Raw genomic sequence first — 20,887 nt, forward strand, 5'->3', positions numbered from 1 at the left:
TGAGAGTTTTGCTATTTCTTCATCACTTAGATCTATAGGCTCTGGGGCTTTGAGATCTTCTTGAGACATTTTTGGTCTGTTCGTGCCCGTGAAGTATGAGGAGTGGAGCCTTGGACTCCCGGTCGCTGGGTTGTGACGCTGTATGTGGAGGCGGGGTTAGAGCAGGGAAATGGCGAGCCCCTCCGCCCCTGCTTGCTGCTGGGGCTGCTGGCTCTCGTCCAATTGCCCACTCCCTCGCTTGTCTATCCACACACGAATGCGCAACCACAGTCAACCTGCAGCCCTGCTCCCTCGCTGTTTCCCCGAGGTCGCTCGCTGAGTTGCCCACCAGGTCCAACCCTGCGCCTGGATTCCGCGCGCCTGAGCTTGTCTGACCGAGTTTTCCTGTGCTACCCCGCTCTCCCAGCTGCTGGTTTCACCCCTCTTACCGGTCAGGTTGAAGAATTTGTTGTTATCAGGCTTCCGAAAAATTCAATTTTCTGTGCTCTGGCTGTGTTTTCTGTTGCTATTATTTAGTTGTCTCTAAACTTGGTTGTGTGAGTAAGCATAGCGTCTCCGCCTATGCCTCCATCTTGGCGGAAGTCTATTTATTTATTTATTTATTTATTTATAGACAGAAGAGAAGGGAAGGAGTAACAGAGGGCTATTTATTTAATTATTTTAAAAATTATTTTATTGTTGTTCACTTACAGTTGTCTTCATTTTTCCCCCACTGCTCCCCCCACCCTAACCAACCCCCCTCCCTCCCTTGCTTCTACCCTTCCCTTTGGTTTTGTCCATGTGTCCTTTATAGTAGTTCCTGAAAACCCTTCCCTCCAGTATCTCCTACCATCTCCCCTCTGGTTACTGTCAGAGATCATTAATATTTAAATCTCACCTTCCAAATTTATATGTTTTAAGACTAAATTCCATGGACCTAAGAAAAATATAAAGCTAACTGGTTAAAAAGATTATGGCAGATCAATGAGCTTGTCAAATTTATCCTGCATAATTTAGCTGTATTTTTATTTTCAAAAGGAAAACCCACATATATTTATTACTCTATTGTTCCTTGGAAAAGTAGACCTGGATTTTTTTTTCATTTTTTTATTTTAATTGTTGTTCAAGCACAGTTTTCTGCCTTTTACCCCCATCCCAGCCCACCCCACCTCCCTCCTGTTTCCATGCCCCCTTGTTATTGTCCATGTGTCCTTTATATTTGCTCCTGCAAGCCCTTCTTCTTTGCTTCTGAAATTCCCTCTCCTCTGGTCACTGTCAGCCTGTTCTCAATTTTATTGTCTTATATTTTGCTTGCTTGTTTGTTTTATTGATTAGATTCCTGTTAAAGGTGAGATTATATGGTATTTGTCTTATACTACCTGGCTTATTTCACTTAGCATAATGCTTTCCAGTTCTATTCATGCTGTCGCAAAGGGTAGGAGTTCCTTCTGATCTGGATTATTATAATGTAAAAAATAAATTTTATGTTGCAAGGTTGTTAAATTTTAACTTTGGCCTTAAAATTATAGAAATTAGATATCAAATTAGGTGATAAATGAAAATGCATATTTTCAAAATAAATGTCTAAGAACCTATTAGACAGCTGACCTACAGAAAAGACAAGAGTTGATAGTATAGAGCAGGGGTTAGTGAATTTTTTTCTGTGAATAGCCAAATAGTAAGTATTTTTGGTTCATGGGCTATGTAATCTCTATTACAACTACTCAGCTCTGTTGTTACAGTGCAAAAGCAGCCATAGCTGATACTTGAACAAATGTCTGTGACTGCGTTCCAATAAAACTTTGTGTAAAAGACAGTCTGGATTTGGCCTACGGGCTGTAGTTTGTCCACTGCTGGCATTCAGGAAGAGAGGTGTTTATGAAGAGGTTCTGTTGGAAAAAGTTTGCCCAAACACCATGAGAATCTTATCTTCAGCCTAGAGAGAAGGGGCGGGGAACATGGGAGGAGGACTTCAAGAGGTCTGTGTGGAGTGTTGACTTGTGTCTTCCTGACTTTATGGGGCTTATTGTTCCCAAAACTGGAAATGAGCTGTCTCCCTACTAATGGTAGAAAAAACATCCATGAGTTTCCCATGCACCCAAAGTAGCTCATGGGAGAGAGAGCTCTTGTTAAGCTGGTTTAATTTGAGTTCAACAGAATCACCTGGTAAAGCAAGAGGACTCCAACAGAGATAATTCTGTGTAGAGTAGGCTGAAACTTGGGCTGTGGGAAATGTCCCCAGAGAGAAATATGACTGGACATTCTCATTTTTTGTTTTATTTTTGTTTAATCCTCACCCGAGGATATATTAATTGATTTTTAGGTGGGGAGGGAGGCAGGCAAGAAAGAAGGGAGAGAGGGGGAGAGAGGCATTGATGTGAGAGAGAAACAACAATTGGTTTCTTCCCATACATGTTTTGACCTGGATCAGACCCGCAGCCTAGGTATGTGCTCTGACCAGGGAGCAAACCTGCAACATTTTAGTATGTGGGATGATGTTCCAACCAACTGAGCCACCGAGGCAGGGCAACATTCTCATTTTTGAAATTAAGAATGTTTGACCAGATGATTTTTTTTTAAACCAAGAACGAACTGCTAAGTTAGGCAGCTGAAATTTTATTCAGGAGCAAGAGACCGTCTACTCGCTGCCACCTCCCCTCCAGTCCCCCAGTGAAAAATTTGAAAGGAACTGTGAAGACAAAAACAAATTGAATTTTTTGTTTTTATAACAGAACATCTCAAAAGCACAGTCCAAAGACAAGAAAAGAGTATAATGAACTTCCATATATGCATCATGCAGTGACTAACTCGGGTCCAGTCTTGTTGCAGCTGTACTGCTTATCTACTGTCCTTTCACCGTGTCCATTCCTTACACATGGGATTACTTTGAGGCATATCTAACATCTGCATTTTCTTTCAATTGGAAGAGAGATCCAGAGGCTTGGTCGGGTTCAGGTTCAATTACCTGGCAAGACTGTGTCATGGGTGATGTGTACATTCCAATAGTCCCATAACATCTGTTTTTTTTTCTGTTAATATTGATCAGGATTTAGGAAAGTCTGATTTATCTGCCACAAAGTTGTTTATCAGCTTTTTAATTGTTTTGGCAGTTGCTGGTGACTGTCCATGTTTTCTCTGATTTTATTGGAGAAAAATTGCATTTTGGTTACTTTTTACTGGTTGTGCTTATTCAATGCATAGTTTATATGTATATCTTGCCAGTATGTCAGGAGTTTCTGGATGGGGGACAAATTAGTCTTTTTTTCATGACTTAGTCCTTTTTATTCATTAGTTTTGGAGTTTGGGTGTATTTTTGTTTGTGCAGAGGCCTATAAACTCACTTTTTTTTTTCGTGTTTGCTCAACTGCCTCCTACTGCATGAAAAGGCAGTCTAATTCTCCAGCCCACTTTGGTAAGATCTGCTGGCTTCTATGGGTTTGACTTTCAGTGAATTCGTTGCTGCTTCTGCTTTGAAAGATCCTTGAGTCCTGGTGTACTTGATAAGAATAAATATTGCTCCTTAGCTTGAGAAGACTTCATTTTTTAATGAAATAATCTCCTAGATATTGTCATGTCTTGGAATTATAACTATGTTTTCCTATTCTGAAAAGTTTTTACAGTTGAGAAGAAGGGAGATACTCCTTCTCAGTTCATGCCTTGGTTGGGTAATTGGGGGAAGTTTTATGAGGCTCTGTGTGTCTGATGTATTATATTCATTTGTCCTAATTCTATATATAGCTACTTCTTATCTTGTTTTTGATGCTGTTATCCAAACCAAGTAAGATATTTGATAGTTTTCACATTTCTTTTTTTTCTACAGTCTGTGTAGGACTCATACTTAAGAGTAATTTAAAGTAAAGGTCTTGGGTCTCAAAAAAAGTGGTATTGAGACTACATTCCTGGAGAAAGAAGATCACACTCTTAAATAATTTCAATGTCATAAGCAAGTGGGCCTCCAATGGAAAATCCCAGGTAAAAAGACACTTTTTCTATGCTTCTGCCACTTCTTAGTTGACCCCAGAAAGTAGGTGTGATGGGTATTGTGATTTTTTCATTGGTTCCGTATTCTATGTATAAACAGTTATGTTCAGCTCGTCCCTTTAAACGAAGCAAAAGTTCTTGGACTTTTTTCTCCTTCCATACCTCTCCACTCTGCCACAGGGAGTTATCAGGTGTCTTTCCAAAGCATTGATCAATTTTTCCTTTGTGGACAAGTCTGTTCATATTGTTACCTTTCCCAAGAAAGAAATATGCAATTGGTTGCTTTGTGCGATACATATGTCTGTATTGTCCCCTGAAAGAATTTTCCAGTGACTGAGTATACTTTTCCATTTGTTTAGAATCTTGATCTAGTTGTTGGTTTTCTGGCCAGAATAAGAGGGAAGCTAGGAAATAAGGTTCTGAAAATCGATGATGCAGTCCTATTTGTTGCAAGATTTCTCGAAGCTGATCTTTCAGTTTTTTAGTTGGCTTTACAAATTTGGAGGTAGGTTTAATACAGTAGAGAATGATATTGGCCAAGATGAAATTTTGCTTTTCCTTTGGCTGGATTCTGACAGTGCATTGTTCAAAGAGAAAAGTATATTGTTTCACTATATCTTCTATGGATTTAATAGCCTCTTCTTGATTTTTGATTAGGTATTCCAAGAGCCCAGAAAACTTATTTGCTTTTAAAACTTCTAGGCTTTTCCAACACAGCTCTACTTGAAGTGGCAAACTGAGCTTTGACCTGAGATTTATGTCTTGTGAGTCCTCTGAGGGACCAACTATATCTGCATACTTTTTAAAATATCCAGCCACCTTTTTCCGAGTTTTGGACTGTTCATTTTGTTTAATGTTGTTCCTGGGTTTTAGAAGGACAAAATAATCATCAAAAAAATCAAAGCACTTTTTCAAAGAAAATCGCAAATTAGTTAGATAAGGAATAAAGTTATTGAGGGCTAATTTAAATTCATTGTTTGGATCCCCAGGAATATCACTACTTCCTGATATAAAATTGATCATGTATCTTTTAGAAAGTTCATTTTTATTGTCAAAAAAAGGAATGAGCTGGAGAATCTGGATTGTGTAGAGCCCAACTTCTATCTCCCCAGAATAACCAGCAATATTGTAAGTATCATACCGCCTCCTTGAAGACCTTCCTGTTGCCTCATCCTCTCTATCTTCACTTTGCTGTTGAGATTCTTTGAATGCATTTGAGGCATGTACTGCTAAATCCAAAAGATCAGTTAGATCAGCAACTGAAATGTTCCTTCTTTCCTTATTCTCTATCCACCATCTTATTTTACTCTTGTAGACTTGACCCAGTGTATCAGAGATATAAGAATTACTAGGTTCTATCTCTTTTGCTTGATTTGCCCAATGGAGGGCACTGCTAAAGTTCCTCTCTTTAATGTAGAAATGTCTTGCCAAGGCTTGGCAAATGAATGCATTTGGGTTGAACCGATGAATACCTTCCAGCAATACTTTTTCAACTGCTGGGTTCCCTTCATCTTTATGTAATGCTTCAATGAATGGGGAAAACCAAGTTCCCATTTCACCTTCACGTTCATTGCGCTGTCTTGTGAGCAGCAGTGTTTGCATATCTTGGAGAAATTTGCTTCTTCCTATACCAGTATCATAGAACAAATTTTCTGTTAGCATATCCAAAATAATTTTACTTTTATCCAAATGATAGCTTATCTTCAATTCTTCCAGTGAGCGAGTGGCAATTAAAGGGTGAATAATGCGCACTCCAGAGTACTGTCCACATTCCACCACCTCTGTTTTTATCAGAATTGTAGAGTAGGTGCCCATCTTGTCTTCAAATTTTTCTGTTCCCCAGAAAGCCTTCTTGGTTGCTATTCCTAAGAACTTTTCACATTGTGAAAGTGAAATGGTGGTATCAGGCACATATGAATTAAGAAGAGCCAGAAAAGAAAAGAGCTTTGCTTCCTTGGTGGAAATATTTTGTCCTTTCAGGATATTCCTGACCACGTTTTCTATGTATTCCTTATTAAAATTGGTTTTCATGATCATGAAGGAATAAAAATCTTTAAAGTTTTTATGTTGCTCTTCAATTTCTTTCAATTTAAGCTCAAAAGCTTTCTGTTCTTTGGAAGATAGTTGTTGTATTAGGGCAATACTGTCTGAGTTCTTTGCACATTTTTGAGGATTCTGTGATCTTACACAATTTAGGATGATCACTAAAGGTTTCTCATATCGAATGTACTTACTAGCTATAGCTGTTTGAATAGAGGCCAGCAGAAGATAGATATCACCTTGTTCTTCAAAATCATTAACAAGAAGCAGTACAGGTAGGTATTCTTGATGGTTTTCTGCCCCATAGATGATTAAATTAGTTACTTGTTTTCCAATTTCAGAAAAATCTACTGTGTTGTTTTTTAGCACGGCACATCTGAATTTCTTTCTTAGTTCCCAAAGAATATGCATAGCCAGAGTAGTCCCACCACAGCCTGGGTGATGATACAGATGAATAATTTTAACACATGTTTGCTTAGAAGAATCTACACAGTTTTGGATCATTTTTTCAAGTTTTTCATATTTATCCCTTTTGACAAAAGGTGAAGAATAATTTTCAGAGGAAAAGTAGAAGTTCCACCAGGATACTTTACCACCTCGATAGAAGTCTTCTTCTTTCGAAGCCTTGAATTCAAGAAATTTATTTTTGTCTTTTTCTAAGAGTGTACCTTCACATTCATTTTCACAGAGAATTTCCAGAGCAGTCATGATATCTTCTTCCCTTTTTAGAAGGACAGAAGATGAACCAATAGATGGCAAAAATCTCTTTAAAGATGTAGTTACAGATTTTAGTTTAAGAATAGTACCATTTATCTCTTCAAGACTTAAAGAAGAAATACATTGGCTTGATAATTCATCTTGTTTTTTTATTAATCTTGCTTCAAGTAGATCTTTCCATCTCTGACATATGTGTGAGTGTGCACAAATGCACAATATATTTTCCATTCCTTTGAGATCTTGGTAGAAAGCACAGAAAGTCTCAATGAGGGGGTCTCTTGGGTCATCCACAGAGGAGAGTAATAGAAATACCACCAGAAACTTCCCTCTTGGCATTATGTCTTCATGTGTAAGAAATGATATCAATTTCCTGACTTCAGATGCTTTTTCTCTTTGCCAGGAGCTTGGATCTAAGGGTTTATATTTTTCACTGTCAAGGTCTAACCTGCCATTGCAGAAAATCCAGCTGGGTTGTTGGTAAAGATTCAGACTATAAATCTTCTCATTTGTTGTGGTTTTCCCCTCTGTATACAGACTTGGCAAGTGAAGGTTTACTACTCGGCTTTCTTTGTAAGCATTCACTACACCCTTGCTTACAGACTCAGGATCAAACTCCAACACAGCAAACCATTTAATTTCCTTTAGGAAATCTAAGTGTTGTATTTGATTAGGGTGGCATTTATTTGTTACAAGAATGTACCATTCATAGTATGAATTATCTAACAAGTCCTGATTTCCCGTCAACAATTGAATAAGCTTTGGTCCCTCACTCTCTTTTTTATTTGTTTTTACTCTGCATTTTTCTTCTGCTTCTTTTCTTGACTTTGCCAGTGTTTTCAAACCTAATTTAAAGTCTTTGAATTCTGCATTATTTTTTATGATATCTTTAGTGCTGGCCCCATCTCGCACAAACACCGAGAATTTTGTTCTTTTTTCCCATATTTTGTTGTTGCAATTTTGCAATTTAATCTGGAAATAATCATGTCCACATTCAGAGTATTTTGGAATGACATCCACTTCAATAACAAATTTGTCAGATGGAGTACTGTTTGGCAGTAAAACTTCTACAAATCTTGGCTCTCGAATGCACTTCTTTGCTATTTGGACCTGATGGTCTTCAAAATACTGGTGAATCATTAGATTGAAGTGCTGAATGAGGGCTTCCTTGGTTACACTGGTGACATTCACACCAACAATTTTTCCGTGGGGTTTGTCTATGACTCCAAAATGAATGGTGCCATTGGTTCGTGAATTCATACAAGCTGAAGCAAATCGGAAGACTTCATTGCTAAATTTCATTTTAGCATCCTCTTCTTTGTCTGTTTTTGTATTTGTGAAGGCTTTGAATTCATGTATCGCATCAATGAGATTGAGTGGTCCTGTTTCAGGCTGTAAATAAAAATCCACTTTGTAACGATATGGGTCACTGAATTCATCAAAAGGGTATGGTACACATGTCAGTTCTATGGATGGCTGCTTTTCCTTTGTGCCATCTATTTCATCTAACATGGGCTCATTTTTTAGTGACTTAGAAACTGTAGTAATTGTAGAGGCATTAGGCATATCTGATTTCTTTTTATCATTTTGTTTTTGCTTTGAAGTTTCATTTTCCTCTTTCATCAAAGCTTGTGTTTTAGAAACATTTTTACTGCCTTTTTTCCTCTTACATGCCTGAATAGGATCTTCAGAGTGTTTTTTCTGCAGTTCTCTGAATAGATGTTCTATTTGGATAGCTGGTCCATGTGTTAGGCCCATATCAATGAGATCACTTTTAGTTAACCACTTCAAGACTGCTCCATTCACATCTTGTGTGGTCAATATTTCCCTATGTTTTTGGTCAATTTTATGACTTTCTAACCACCGATTTACATCCTCTTTTGTCCAGTCATCTGTATTTTCTGGCAGGTTTAGTTGTACTGCCATTCTGATACCTATATATAGAAAAGGAAAAATAATTTACTATTTTTATGAGTAAATTTTTAAATAACGAATTTTTCAATAGGTAATATGTATGTCTCACACAGTTTTAAAAGTCCAAAAGAATATGTATGCCATCCAGTTATTCTCCTAAGAGGAAATTATTATTACCAGTTTCTTCTGTGTCCTGCCAGAAAAATATTACTAAATACAAGCATATTACTCCCCCAGGAGTAATAGCATTGTGTACACATTTCTCATCACCTTGCTTTATTCACTAACTGTATCTTGAGGACACTTCTAGTCAGTACATGTAGAGATGTTTCATTCTCATTAATGGTTGTTTGCTATAATGCGTATTGGCTGTATTATGTTAAAATACTCAATTCTATTATAGAAAATAAGAGAAACAAAGGAGGACATATGAAACTAAATAAAGAAGGCTATATAAAATAAAGAGGACATGTGAAACTAAGTATAGAATCAAGTAATTGTGAAGCACGTTATGATAGGTGTAGAGTATATAGAACATGTAAGTGTTAAACACAGGAAGGAATAGAAAGCCAAATGATGTTATGTATTCTTGAGACACAATTGAAGCACTTGATATTGTTGAGTTCTTATTGGGTCTTAATTGGGTAACACCCACTTAATCCTTTGGATCCTCTACTCAAGAAGCATAAATAAAATCCAGAGTAGCTTATGAGTCTAATTAATGAGGTATAGCTGTGGTCAGGCATATGTGTCCTTCTGCATCATTCTGGTTAGAGCAAGCACATGTGGTTGGCCCATTGTATGTGCTATATGTTGATCCCCCTTGAACAGAACTCAACTCAGGTTCTTAGAATTACACAATCAGTGGGGAATGCTGATACAGCAGAGAGGGAGAGAGGATAGATGATCTTGCATTACTCAGATAATAAGGTTCCACCCCACTTGAAGCTTATCCAAAGTGTGTCACCCATATCTTCTCCATGCTTTTTGTTGTATACTTAAACTTATTTAATAAGTCATGTGCCTTAAGCAACTTCATTTGGTGTGGGAGCTATTCTGTTCCATGACTTCTAGGAGAGCTTGCTGGGTAGAGAACTTGGAAGCTACTATTATATTAATTTTTACATAATAATTGATCATAGCTCATTCCTGGGTGAATAGTAATGAATGGTGTTACTATTCAGTCTGCAAATTGGCAGGCTGCTATCTGTAAAATTCATGGCAATATGGGTCACAGAAATATAGCAATGGCTAGAAAAAATGAAATCAAAATAATAATAGCTTTGAGTACAATCTCAAAGTGGCCCCCAAATACAAGCCATTCTAATGATTCTATCATGGGAGAAATAAATTAATAGAGGAGATAAGCTTGGGAAAAATTATGGCAAATAGATTATATAGACACACTTTTATGAAATAATTCACAAGAATATTGCCTCCTAGTGGTAAATAAAAATTCATGATTAGAATTTACCTTCCCTTCCTGATACAAAGATGCCAGAGCAGTGGTCCAAGTTTAAAGCTGTTATTTTTTGTTAGTAATACCTGTATGCCTAGAAAGTGAAGAAAAAACACATCTTGCAGTAGTACAGTAATACAAAATAGGCAAAAATATACAAAATTGATGGAAATTTTACTCCCTTACAACACTATGACAATTAGAAACCTAGAAGATTTAATATTTTCTTTAAAAAAGTGAATTAGATGAAGTTTTCTTCAGTAATTTGGCCTATAGAGATTAAGAAGTTCAAATTTTAAATTATCTGGGAAAGTAGATAGAGTGGAGGGGGAAATTGCCTTAGGTATGCTAATCTTTAAAGTAAGCCCCTTGAACCCTTTCACACTGTTGGGGGAATGCAGACTGGGGCAGCCACTGTGGAAGGCAGTGTGGAGGTACTTCAAAAAATTAAAAATGGATCTGCCTTATGATCCAGTGATCCTGGTTCTGGGGATATATCTAAAGGAACCCAAAACACTAATTCAAAACAACATAACCACCCCTATGTTCATTGCGGCATTATTTACAACTGCTAAGATACAGAAGCAGCCCAAGTGTCCATCAATAGACGAGTGGACAAAACAACTATGGGACATTTACACAATGGAATACTACTTGGCCATAAAAGAGAAAAACTTTTACCCTTTGCAACAACGTGAATGGACCTGGAGAACGTTATGCTAAGTGAAATAAACCAGTCAGAAAAATAAAAATACCATATGATTTCACTCATATGTGGAATCTAATGAACAAACTGAACTAACAAGCAAAACAGAGACAGACTCATAGATGGAGAACAGATGACAGCTGGTAGGAAGTGGGGGTGTTATCGGGTGGAGGGATTGAGCAAAAGGGAAAAAGGACTCATGGACATGGTCAGCAGTGTGGGGATTGTAGGGGCGGGTAGTATAAGGAGAATAAATGGTAATAGAAAAAATACAAAAAAGTTTAAATTAAAAAATAGGAAGCCCCTTTTCTGGGACCACATCAAACTTAAGACACTCTATCAAAGGACACAACAGAATAGAAAGGCAAGCTATGGATGGGGTAGGAGATAATATTTGTAAATCATGTAACTGATATGATAATATCCAGAATATAGTAAAAACTCTTACAACTCTACACGAGCAGCAAAGCAAATAACCCAATTAAAAAATGAGCAATGGACTTGTATACATATTTCTCCAAACATGATACACAGATGACCAACAAACATTTGAAAAGGTGCTCACCATCACTAATCATTTGAGAAAAGCAAATCCAAACCACAATGATATATCATTTCACAACCATTGTAATGACTGCTAAAAACCCTAAAAATAACATGTATTGGCAAATATGTGGAGAAATGGGAAGGAACTCTTGTGTACTGTTGGTGGGGATGTAAATGGTGCAACCTGCATGACCTACCCTAAAAGAATGTTTAAAGGAAATTCTCTAAACAGAAAGGAAGTGGTAAGAGAAGGAACTCAACAGTAAGAAGGAACAAAAGACCTGGTAAGCAAAAGTACTGGTTAACAGGATAGAGTTTTTCCTGTTTGGTTTTCTAAATTGTTTGATTATTGAAGCACTGTCTGATATGGTTCTAAATGTATGTACTGAAAGTAATAAAGATTATAAGTAGATAAGGTAAAGGAATATACAGGAACTGAGATTTCTCTACTTGACTCAAACCAGTAAAATAATACCACTAGACTGCCGTAAGTTATACATATATAATGCAACATCTAGAGTAATCAGTAGAAAAAGCTATCCAAAGTGATACACTCAAAACACTATAGATGGAAGTAGAATTGTAAAAAAATTATTAAATAATGCAGAGGAACTCAGGAAAACATAATAGAGAACTGAAAAACAGAACAAATAAAAAATAAAATGGTAGACATAGGTATTAACATATTTATAAATAACTACATTAAATATAAGGAGCCTAAATATAAAAGTCAAAAGAAAGATATGCTGGATTAAAAACATGACCCAAGATATGCAATCTGCAAGACTCTCACTTGAAGTATAACAGTATAGGTAGGTTGAAAATAAAGGTATAGATAAAATAGGTAATACAAATGTTAATTAATAAACACAAGAGTAGTTATATTAATGCAAGGTAAAGTAGATTTCAGAGAAATAAAATTACCCCAGACAGAAGAATATTATATAATGATTAAAAGATCAATCCAACAAGATGTCAGAGCAATCCTAAAAGTGTTTGTACCAAACAAGAAAGTTGCAAAACATTTGAAGCAAACACTGATAGAACTTTTCAGTTTCAGGAAAATTCACAATTATAGTTGGATATTTTGACATCTTTCTTTTAACAGTTGATAGAACAACTACACAGAATATTAGTGAGTATGCAGAAAAATTCAATACCATTGACCAACATTTTAAATCACAGAACACTCTGTCCAAGAACAGCAGAATATCCTTCTTTTTAAGTGTCCACGATAGACCATATGCTAAATGATAAAGTGAAGTTCAACAAATTTATTTATTTTTTAAAAGATTTTATTTATTTTATTTTTAAGAGAGGGGAAAGGAGGGAGAAACATCAATATGTGGTTGTCTCTCACATGCCCCCTACTGGGGACCTAGCCTGAAACTCAGGCATGTGCCCTAGATGAGGAATTGAACCCTCTATCCTTTGGTTCACAGGCCAGCACTCAATCACTCAATCCACTGAGCCACACCAGCTAGGGCAAAGTTCAACAAATTCAAAAGAACTGAAGTAATACAGAGTATATTTGCCAAATATAATGGATCTTATGCGAAATTGATAACAGAAAAGTAAGAGGAAAATCACCAAAGACTAAAACCATACATTTCTAAGTAATTCATAGGCCAAAGGAAAGTCTCAAAGTAAAAAAAAAAAAAAAATTGCAGTTTTGTGGGACATAGTTAAAGCAGTGTTAAAAAATTATAGCAATAAATGCATAATTGGGAAGAAGAGAAATATCAAAACAATAAGCTCAACTCAGAAACTTAGAAAATTTTTAAAAAGAAGATAAAAATAAAACAAGCAAGCAGAAGAAAAGAAATAATAAAGACTAGAAATAAATTAAACTGAAAGCAGAAATACAATAGAGAAGGTCTGCTTACTTGAAAAGATCAGAAAATTGACAAACCTGTAGCAAAACTAAAAAAGAATTAAAAAATAATGGAGAAGACACATTTACCAATATCAGAAATTAAACAGTGGATATCACTTTAAACCTTTCAGACATCAAAAGGACAATAATGGACAACCGTGAACAACTTCACATATACAAATTTGACAACTCAGATGAAATGGACCAATTCCTTAAAAAACATAAACTTCTACAACTCACTCAATATGAAGTAGATTATTGGAATAGTTCCAGAACTTCAAAGAAAACTGAATTTTTAATTTAAAAAGTCTGCCCTTAAATGTCCAGGCCCATATAAAATCACTGGAGAATACTGCCAGACATTTAAAGAATTAACACTGATTCTACACAACCTCTTCTTTAAAAAGAAAAAAAGCTGTAAAGAGGGGAGTACTCACAAATCCATTTTACAAAGCAAGTATTACCCTGACAGCAAAGTCCGTGCAAACTCAGCCTTCAGGTGGGTTCCCATGGATCCAGTTCTGCCCCACCTCAAGTGCCAGGCTGCCCACCACCTACAGACCCAGGCTCTCTATTTGCCCCAGTGCTAGGGTGGGCCCCATGCACCTAGACTCCCTGTCTGCCCCAGCCTCTAGGATGGCTTTTATGAACCTAGACACATGGCCTGGCCCAGGACCAAGCTGGATGATGATGATGATGATGATGATGATGGTGAGTGTTGATGAGGATATGGAGAAAAGGGAACCTTTGTAAACTGTTGGTGGGGATGTAAATTGGTACAGCAGTTATGGAAAAGAGTGTGGAGATAAGAGTGTGGAGATTCTCCATAAAATTAAAAACAGAATTACTATTATGATTCAGCAATTCCACTTTTGGATATATATCAGAAGGAAATGAAATCAATATCTCAAACAGATATCTGCACTCACAGTTTATTGTAGCATTTTCATAATAGCCAAGACATGGAAACAACCTAAGTGTCTGTTGAAAGATGAATAGATAAAGAAGATGTGATGTATATATACACAAAGGAATATCATTTGGCCATGAGAAAGAAGGAAATCCTGCCATTGGAGACAACATGGATAAAACTTGAGGATACGGTGCTAAGTGAAATAAGCCCTCCCCCCCAAAAAAAAGAAGAAAGGCAGTTACTGTATCATCTCACTTATATGTAAAATCTAAAAAAAAAAAAAGTCAAATTCATAGAACTGGATATCAAAGGCTGGAGAGGGAAGGGATGGGCAGATGTTGGTTTAACTATACAAGTTTACAATTATGTAGGATGAATGTCTAAAGATCTAATGTACAAGCATGATGACTATACCTAATAGTACTGTTTTGGACACTGGAAGTATGCTAAGAGAGTAGATTTCAGATACACTCACTACAAAAATAAATGGTAATGATGTAAGGAGATGGGTGATATGTTGTTGATTAGCCTGATCAGAGCAGTCATTTCACTCTGCATATGTATATAAAGTCATTATGTTTCATACCTCAAATATATACAATTTTTATTTAAAAATACTGCATTTGAAAATTTGTGAGATATGGTGTCAACAATACTTGGAGAGGATATTTATAGCCTAAATGCTTTTATAAAACTAGACTTATTAAAAAACATTAACTAAATATTCATTTAATAAGTTCAAAGAACAACAGAATAAGGCAGAAGTAAGTAGAAGGGAGGAAGAAAAAAGGTAGGAAGCAGAAATCTATAAAATGGAAAACAAAGTTGCAGCAGAGTTATAGTTAAAAGCCCCAAAGTTGTTCCTGATAGAGTAATAAAATTGACATACCTGTGGAAAGAGTAGCCAAGAAATAAAAGAGATGGCACAAATAATATCAGATGCTGTAAATTTGAAGACTGAAGTGAACTGAACAAGTTCCTTGAAAAATATACTTACCAAAACTGACGCAAGAAGAAATGAAAGGAGTACCACTTCCCAGTGTGATGTAGTAGATTTCACAGATACTCCCACTGTATCAGCTAGAAGAAAAATCAGATAAATTATAAAATGTATTTTTGAAGTTATCACAGAATTGTAGATGGACTTGATGACAGGGACTGGTTGAACTAAACTTCCAGAGAGGGAAGATCCCTTCCTAGGTAAGCTTTGGGTATTTGCTCATTCTGGGCTGGGGTTGAGGACTAGACTTGGCCTGATGTGAGGAAGAGAAATCAGTAGGGCTTTTAACAATCATTTGTATGAGTGTGATGAATTTGAATCTAAAATTGCTTCAAAATCTTTAACCATCATGGAAATGCAAAATAAAACTACAATGAGATAATACTACATACCTCGCAGAATGGCTAAAAATAGTCTGACAATACCAAGTGGTGGTTGTGAGGTAGAGTCAAAAGAAAATTCATACATTGTTGGTGGGAATATAAATTATTTTAGCCACTTTGGGAATCAAGCATACAGTTTTAATAATGTAGGATACCATTTACATGAAGTTCAAGAACAGGCAAAATCTATTGTAGTAGAATTCAGTGGTTACCTTTTAGCAGGGAGATATTTTCTGAGGAATGACACAAGAAACTGTTTTGTGAACGTGAATAAAGGAAACCCTATTCAACATGGAGTTGGGAAGCCGTGAAGGGAGAGCTTTCCCTCTTCCCTGTTTGTCTCAGCAATAGTAATTGCCTTCAACTTGCTGCCAATAAGAAATTGCTACAACCTTGTACACCGCCTGCCCTAGCCAATGTACCTCTGTTAAAACAACCCTCCCTGAGAAGGTACAGAGAATAAGTAACATAGATGGTAGGGAGAAAACAGATGGGGGGGGGGGCGGCAAGAATAGTATGGGAAATGTAGAAGCTAAAGAACTTACGACACATGGACGTGAACTAAAGAGGGGGATTGTGGGGGGAGCGGGTGTGCAGGGTGGAGGGGAATGAAGAGGGGAATGGGACATGGGACAACTGTAATGGCATAATCAATAAAATATATTTAAAAAAAAGAACCCCCTCCCAAACTGACCTCCCTTTTGTCTTTGTACATGAATTATACTTCATGTAAAAATCCAATGATGACTCCAAAGTGCATGATAAAATAAATTAAATAGGTGAATGGAATAAAAGAGATAATTGGTCTAGAAAAAGATAATGGTATATTACTAATTAAGGATAATGATTAATTCAATTTTGGGCATCTGAGGTCTGAAAGTTAGAGATTTATTATTGCAGCCTCAGATCATGGATCAGCTTTCGGTTTTACATACCATTGTTGTTTCATACTGTTTGTCATAGTCTAAAGCCCAGCCCTACCCTCCTCTGAGACTCTCTGCTATAGGAGTCATCTTAATATGTCCATCTACTAAGTCTCATCTACTCTACCCTGTAAAAGTTTAGCTCACTTCTGTTGCACCCACACTGTTGTAGCACCTAAAGCAGGGGGCGCCCTGATCATTCTGTTGCCAGTGGTGTTTAGGCTCCTGAATCCTTGAAGCTGGAGTTTTCATGCCCCATCTCTTGCCCCATCTACCAGTATACTTCTTCAGGGGTCTCCCTACTTCCAGTCATGGCTTTATAAACTTAGCTCTCATCTCCTAAGTGACATTCAAAAATCAGATTATGAGTCTGAGTGTTGAATTAGATGGATTATTTAATTCATGCATGAGCTGCATACCATATTTATGTGAAAACATAAAGCCAGGTGGATGGGGAGCAGAGTCTGAATGTTTGGGAAGGTGAGCAAGTAGACAAGGAATGACTTTTAACTGTTTTTCCTACCAGACATGGGTCTTTTCTATTTTTTTAAATTAAATTTATTGGGATGACATCAATTAATAGCATACAGGTTTCAAATGTACAGTTCTGAAATACATCATCCGTATATTGCATTGTGTGCTCATCACCCAAAGTCTAGTCTCCCTTCGTCACCATATATCTGATCTCCTTTATCCTCGTCATCCTCTCCCAACCCCCTACCCCTCTGTTGTCTGTGTCTATGATCTTTAAGTCATGATTGAACAGCTTGTACTTTCACACTGCTTAGGAGTGGCCTGGAATTTTGGTACTGAGTGTCTCAGCAACCAATATGAAAAAGGAAACCATTTGTTACATGATCAAACCCACATACATTTATTAGCTGTAGGGTTAACTATAGCATTTGTCAGTTTTCCTAAAGAGAGTTGAATTTCAGGCCTTTATTTAGAACTACAGTGCCACATCCCCTTGTTTCTTGCTGTGGAGGAAATCAGACATAAAATACTAGCATTTTATAACCCACTGCCCGTTTGCCCGAGAATACTTGCCATCTCCCTGGGATGCTTGCAGCTGCAGCATTTACCCTGAGATCATGTGTGGATTACAGTCCTGACTTTACCCCCAAAGTTTGCCATGAAATATCTCCCTTTATTATTATTTTCACATTGCCCTAGTGTAGCAATAGTCTTGGGAATAAATTACATCATTGTATTTATAGCATTTTGTTTTAGTAGTGGCAGCGAGTGCACTTTTTCTTCTAAACAGGAAATGGATTGAAGAATTAGTTAGTTATTGTTGGAGAGAGGGAAGGGAGGGAGATAGGGAGACATCATTGCCTGTCCTACATGCCCTGACCGGAGACTGAATGCACAACCCAGACATGTGCCCTCACCGTGAACTGAACCAGAGACCTTCCACTTGCCGCCCAACCAACTGAGCTACACCAGTGAGGGCAAAAATCTACAATATTTAACAGAAACATATAGCTGCCATAATTTCAAAGACTTCTGTAGCAGTTTGTCTCTCTAGAATCTATTAGGGAGCTTTATGTTCTGGCAGCTGCCTACTTCTTAGAGAGATGGTGGAAGTTATCTTTGATTAAAGTACATCTTTGTTGTTTTAAAAAGAGGTTATCTATTTTTAGAGAGAGGAGAAGGGAGAGAGAAAGAAGGAGAGAGAAAAAGATTAATGTGTGAAATATTGATCCCTTACCTCTTGCTCGCCCCCAACCGGGGAGTAAAGTACATCTTTAAATTTTCATTGTGTGGCTGATGGTGGGAAAGCTGCTCATTCCTGCTTTCCTTTCCTGTTGCCTGTCCCTTTCCCAGCCTCAGTCCTCCCTCCCTCCTTCCATCCTGCCTGCCTCACCTTTTTCTACTGACATCTCAGGTTTGGGCCACTTTCCAGGCTGGGCACACTAAAAGTGAAAGGCCCTGTGGCCCAGTATGTGACCTGCCATCTTGCTCCCCGTCACTCTCCCTGTGCCAAGTGGCTGTGGGGCCAAGTGGTGCTGTCCACTATGGCCCAGAAAGCAGTTAGCAGGAAGTGAAAAGTGCCAGCCTAGTCGGGAGCTGGCCTGATGTTCAGGGCCTGCTGTTTGGGTGCAATCACTCCCTTCACAAAAGGAAAAGATTCCTCACAATGAAGAGATCCTTAGTGTACTACTCAAAGAACCAAAAAGTCAGGCTATAGAATGAAACCAGGTACTGTTGTGTGTTGTATGGTTATGCAGCCCAGCAACTTCCCAGTCTCCTGAAGGAGAAAGAGTTTCACCTTGGGACCCTCAATAAGTATTTGTATCTTTAAACACAGGGAGTCTGTCAGATTGAGGAGACAAAGAAATATTATGCAAATGAAAGAACAGAACAAAACCCCAGTAAAAGAACTAAAAAAAAAAGAGAGAGAGATAAGCAATCTATCAGATGCAGAGTTCAAAACACCGATGATTGGAATGCTCAAAGAACTCACTGAGTATAGCAACAACATAAAGGAAGAAGTGAAGGCTTCAACAGTTTGAAACATAAGGAAGAAATAAACATTTAACCAGAACAGAACAAAGAATTTAAAAAAATGAGAGTATAATTCAAAAAAAGGAGGAGATGTCTGGGACATCTTCAAACATGCCAACATCTGAGTCATAGGGATGCCACAAAGACAAAAGGAAGAGCAAGACACTGAAAACTTATTTGAAAAAATAATGAAGGAGAACTTACCTAATTTGGCACAGGAAATAGAAATACAAGTTCAGGAAGCACAGAGAGTCCTAAACAAGATGGACACAAAGAGGCCCATACCTAGACACATTATAATTAAAATGCCAAAGGTTAAAGAGAAAGAGAGACTCAGAGCAGCAAGAGAAAAGCAGAGAGCTACCTACAAAGGACTTCCTGTAAGAATGTCAGTTGATTTCTCAAAAGAAACTTTGCAGGCAAGAAGGGACTGGTAAGAAATATTCAAAGTGATGAAAAGCAAGGACCTACAACCTAGATTACTCTATCCAGCAAAGCTGTAATTTAGAATGGAAAGGCAGATAAAGAGCTTCCCAGACAAGGTAAAGCTAAAGGAGTTCATCATTCCCAAGTCATTATTATGTGAAATGTTAAAGGAACTTATTTAAGAAAGAGAAGATGATCAAAGCTATGAACATTAAAAAGGCAACAAATTGAGAACTATCAACAACTGAATTAAAAAATAAATTAAGCAAATATCCAGAACAGAAACAGAATCATAGATATGGAGATCATTTGGAAGGTTATCAGCTGGGAGAGGGAAGGGAAAGAATGGGGGAAAAGATGCAGGTATTAAAAAGCATAATTGGTAGCTACAAAATAAATAGGGGGATGTTAAGAATAGTATAGGAAATGGAGAAGCCAAAGAACTTATGTTCATGCTCCATGAACGTGAACCAAGTGTGGGGAGTGCTGGAGGAAATGGGGGTACTGGAGAGAGGAGGGCAAAGAGGGAAAAATGGGACAACTGTAATAACATAATCAGTAAAATATACTTAAAATAAATTTTCATTATATGTTCTTTCTGAAGATGCAAATGCCTTGGAGAATTTCATCAGTAAAAGTGCTCTTAGTTTACAATTGCATCGTTAGTGGAATGTTACTTTTTAACAAATATAAAGCCTACTCCTGTCACAGAAATGCAGTCTAGAATGTCTGGGCTTAAGTATTATTTTTGGTTTGGGGCTATATTTCAATTTTCTAATTGTAGATTCCTTCCTATTTAATAAAATGCTACTGTATATAGTAATAATAATATTGATATTTGATATTGTACTTACCCAAGTCATCTTGCAAATTTCTTCTATATGTATGAGGGGGAAACCATGTATTTCAGCGCAGAAAAGTCTAACGTCTGTGTTTTCTTCCTCCTACGATGTCAGAGAAAGACACTTCTTTCCAGTTTTTAAGAAGGTTCATTTATGCTCTGCTTTTATCTTGTTGCTGCTCTAACTGCCTCAGAAAGAACTGGGTGTGTGTGTCTCAGAAATGGGTGTGTTAAAACTGGCAAGTAGAAGGAGGAAGCCTGTGGTCTGCTTTCAGTTTCATTTTCCTGGGTTGGAGTTTACTTATAGAAGTGATCTTGCATTTTTCTTGTAAGCCGTTACTCTGCCACCTTCTGGTCTGTCTGGATAAAATTCAAAGGTTTCAAATCGGTTCTCTGCTTCAGAGTGTTGAGGACTGCAGGCAGCCTGCTGTGCTGGCTACAGACAAACTCTGGGGCAGGCTGAATGGATCCTCTGGGAACACCCGTTTTCACTGTGGTTGGGAGCCCCGGGGAGTCCGGGTAGGAAACAACTTGTGTTGGTCTTCCACTGGCCTTCCAGGGTGGGCTAACTCATATTCTTAAGTTTTCATAAAGTATAAAGGAATGGCTTTCAGAGACTCTTACAAGCTCTCTATAAAATACTGAAGGCCTCTGAATTAGTTCTGTAGGGCAGACCAG

At 37.4% G+C, this 20,887-nt stretch overlaps 1 protein-coding gene across 2 annotated transcripts; it reads right to left on the reverse strand.

Moving 5' to 3' along the window:
* Positions 1–2,579: 2,579 nt before the first annotated feature.
* Positions 2,580–20,442, reverse strand: SAMD9 (sterile alpha motif domain containing 9). 2 transcript variants are annotated; one of them, XM_037136489.2, is made up of 4 exons: positions 20,223–20,442; positions 15,126–15,208; positions 10,103–10,181; positions 2,580–8,648 (listed from the first exon to the last, which is right to left on the reverse strand). In XM_037136489.2, exon 4 carries the CDS (start codon positions 8,638–8,640, stop codon positions 3,901–3,903), a length of 4,740 nt encoding a protein of 1,579 aa, XP_036992384.2. In that variant the 5' UTR covers positions 8,641–8,648; positions 10,103–10,181; positions 15,126–15,208; positions 20,223–20,442; the 3' UTR covers positions 2,580–3,900. The 2 variants fall into 2 exon arrangements, with proteins under 2 accessions (XP_036992384.2, XP_036992385.2); XM_037136490.2 differs by lacking the exon at positions 10,103–10,181.
* Between the last annotated feature and the right edge of the window lie 445 nt (positions 20,443–20,887).

Source organism: Artibeus jamaicensis, unplaced genomic scaffold (assembly GCF_021234435.1).
Source record: "Artibeus jamaicensis isolate MK-2021 breed Jamaican fruit bat unplaced genomic scaffold, CSHL_Jam_final contig_923, whole genome shotgun sequence".
NCBI lineage: Eukaryota > Metazoa > Chordata > Mammalia > Chiroptera > Phyllostomidae > Artibeus > Artibeus jamaicensis.

What these genes read in the sequence shown, in the direction of transcription:
- SAMD9 (XM_037136490.2), bottom strand. Translation starts at nt 8,640, where the DNA reads ATGGCAGTACAACTAAACCTGCCAGAAAATACAGATGACTGGACAAAA.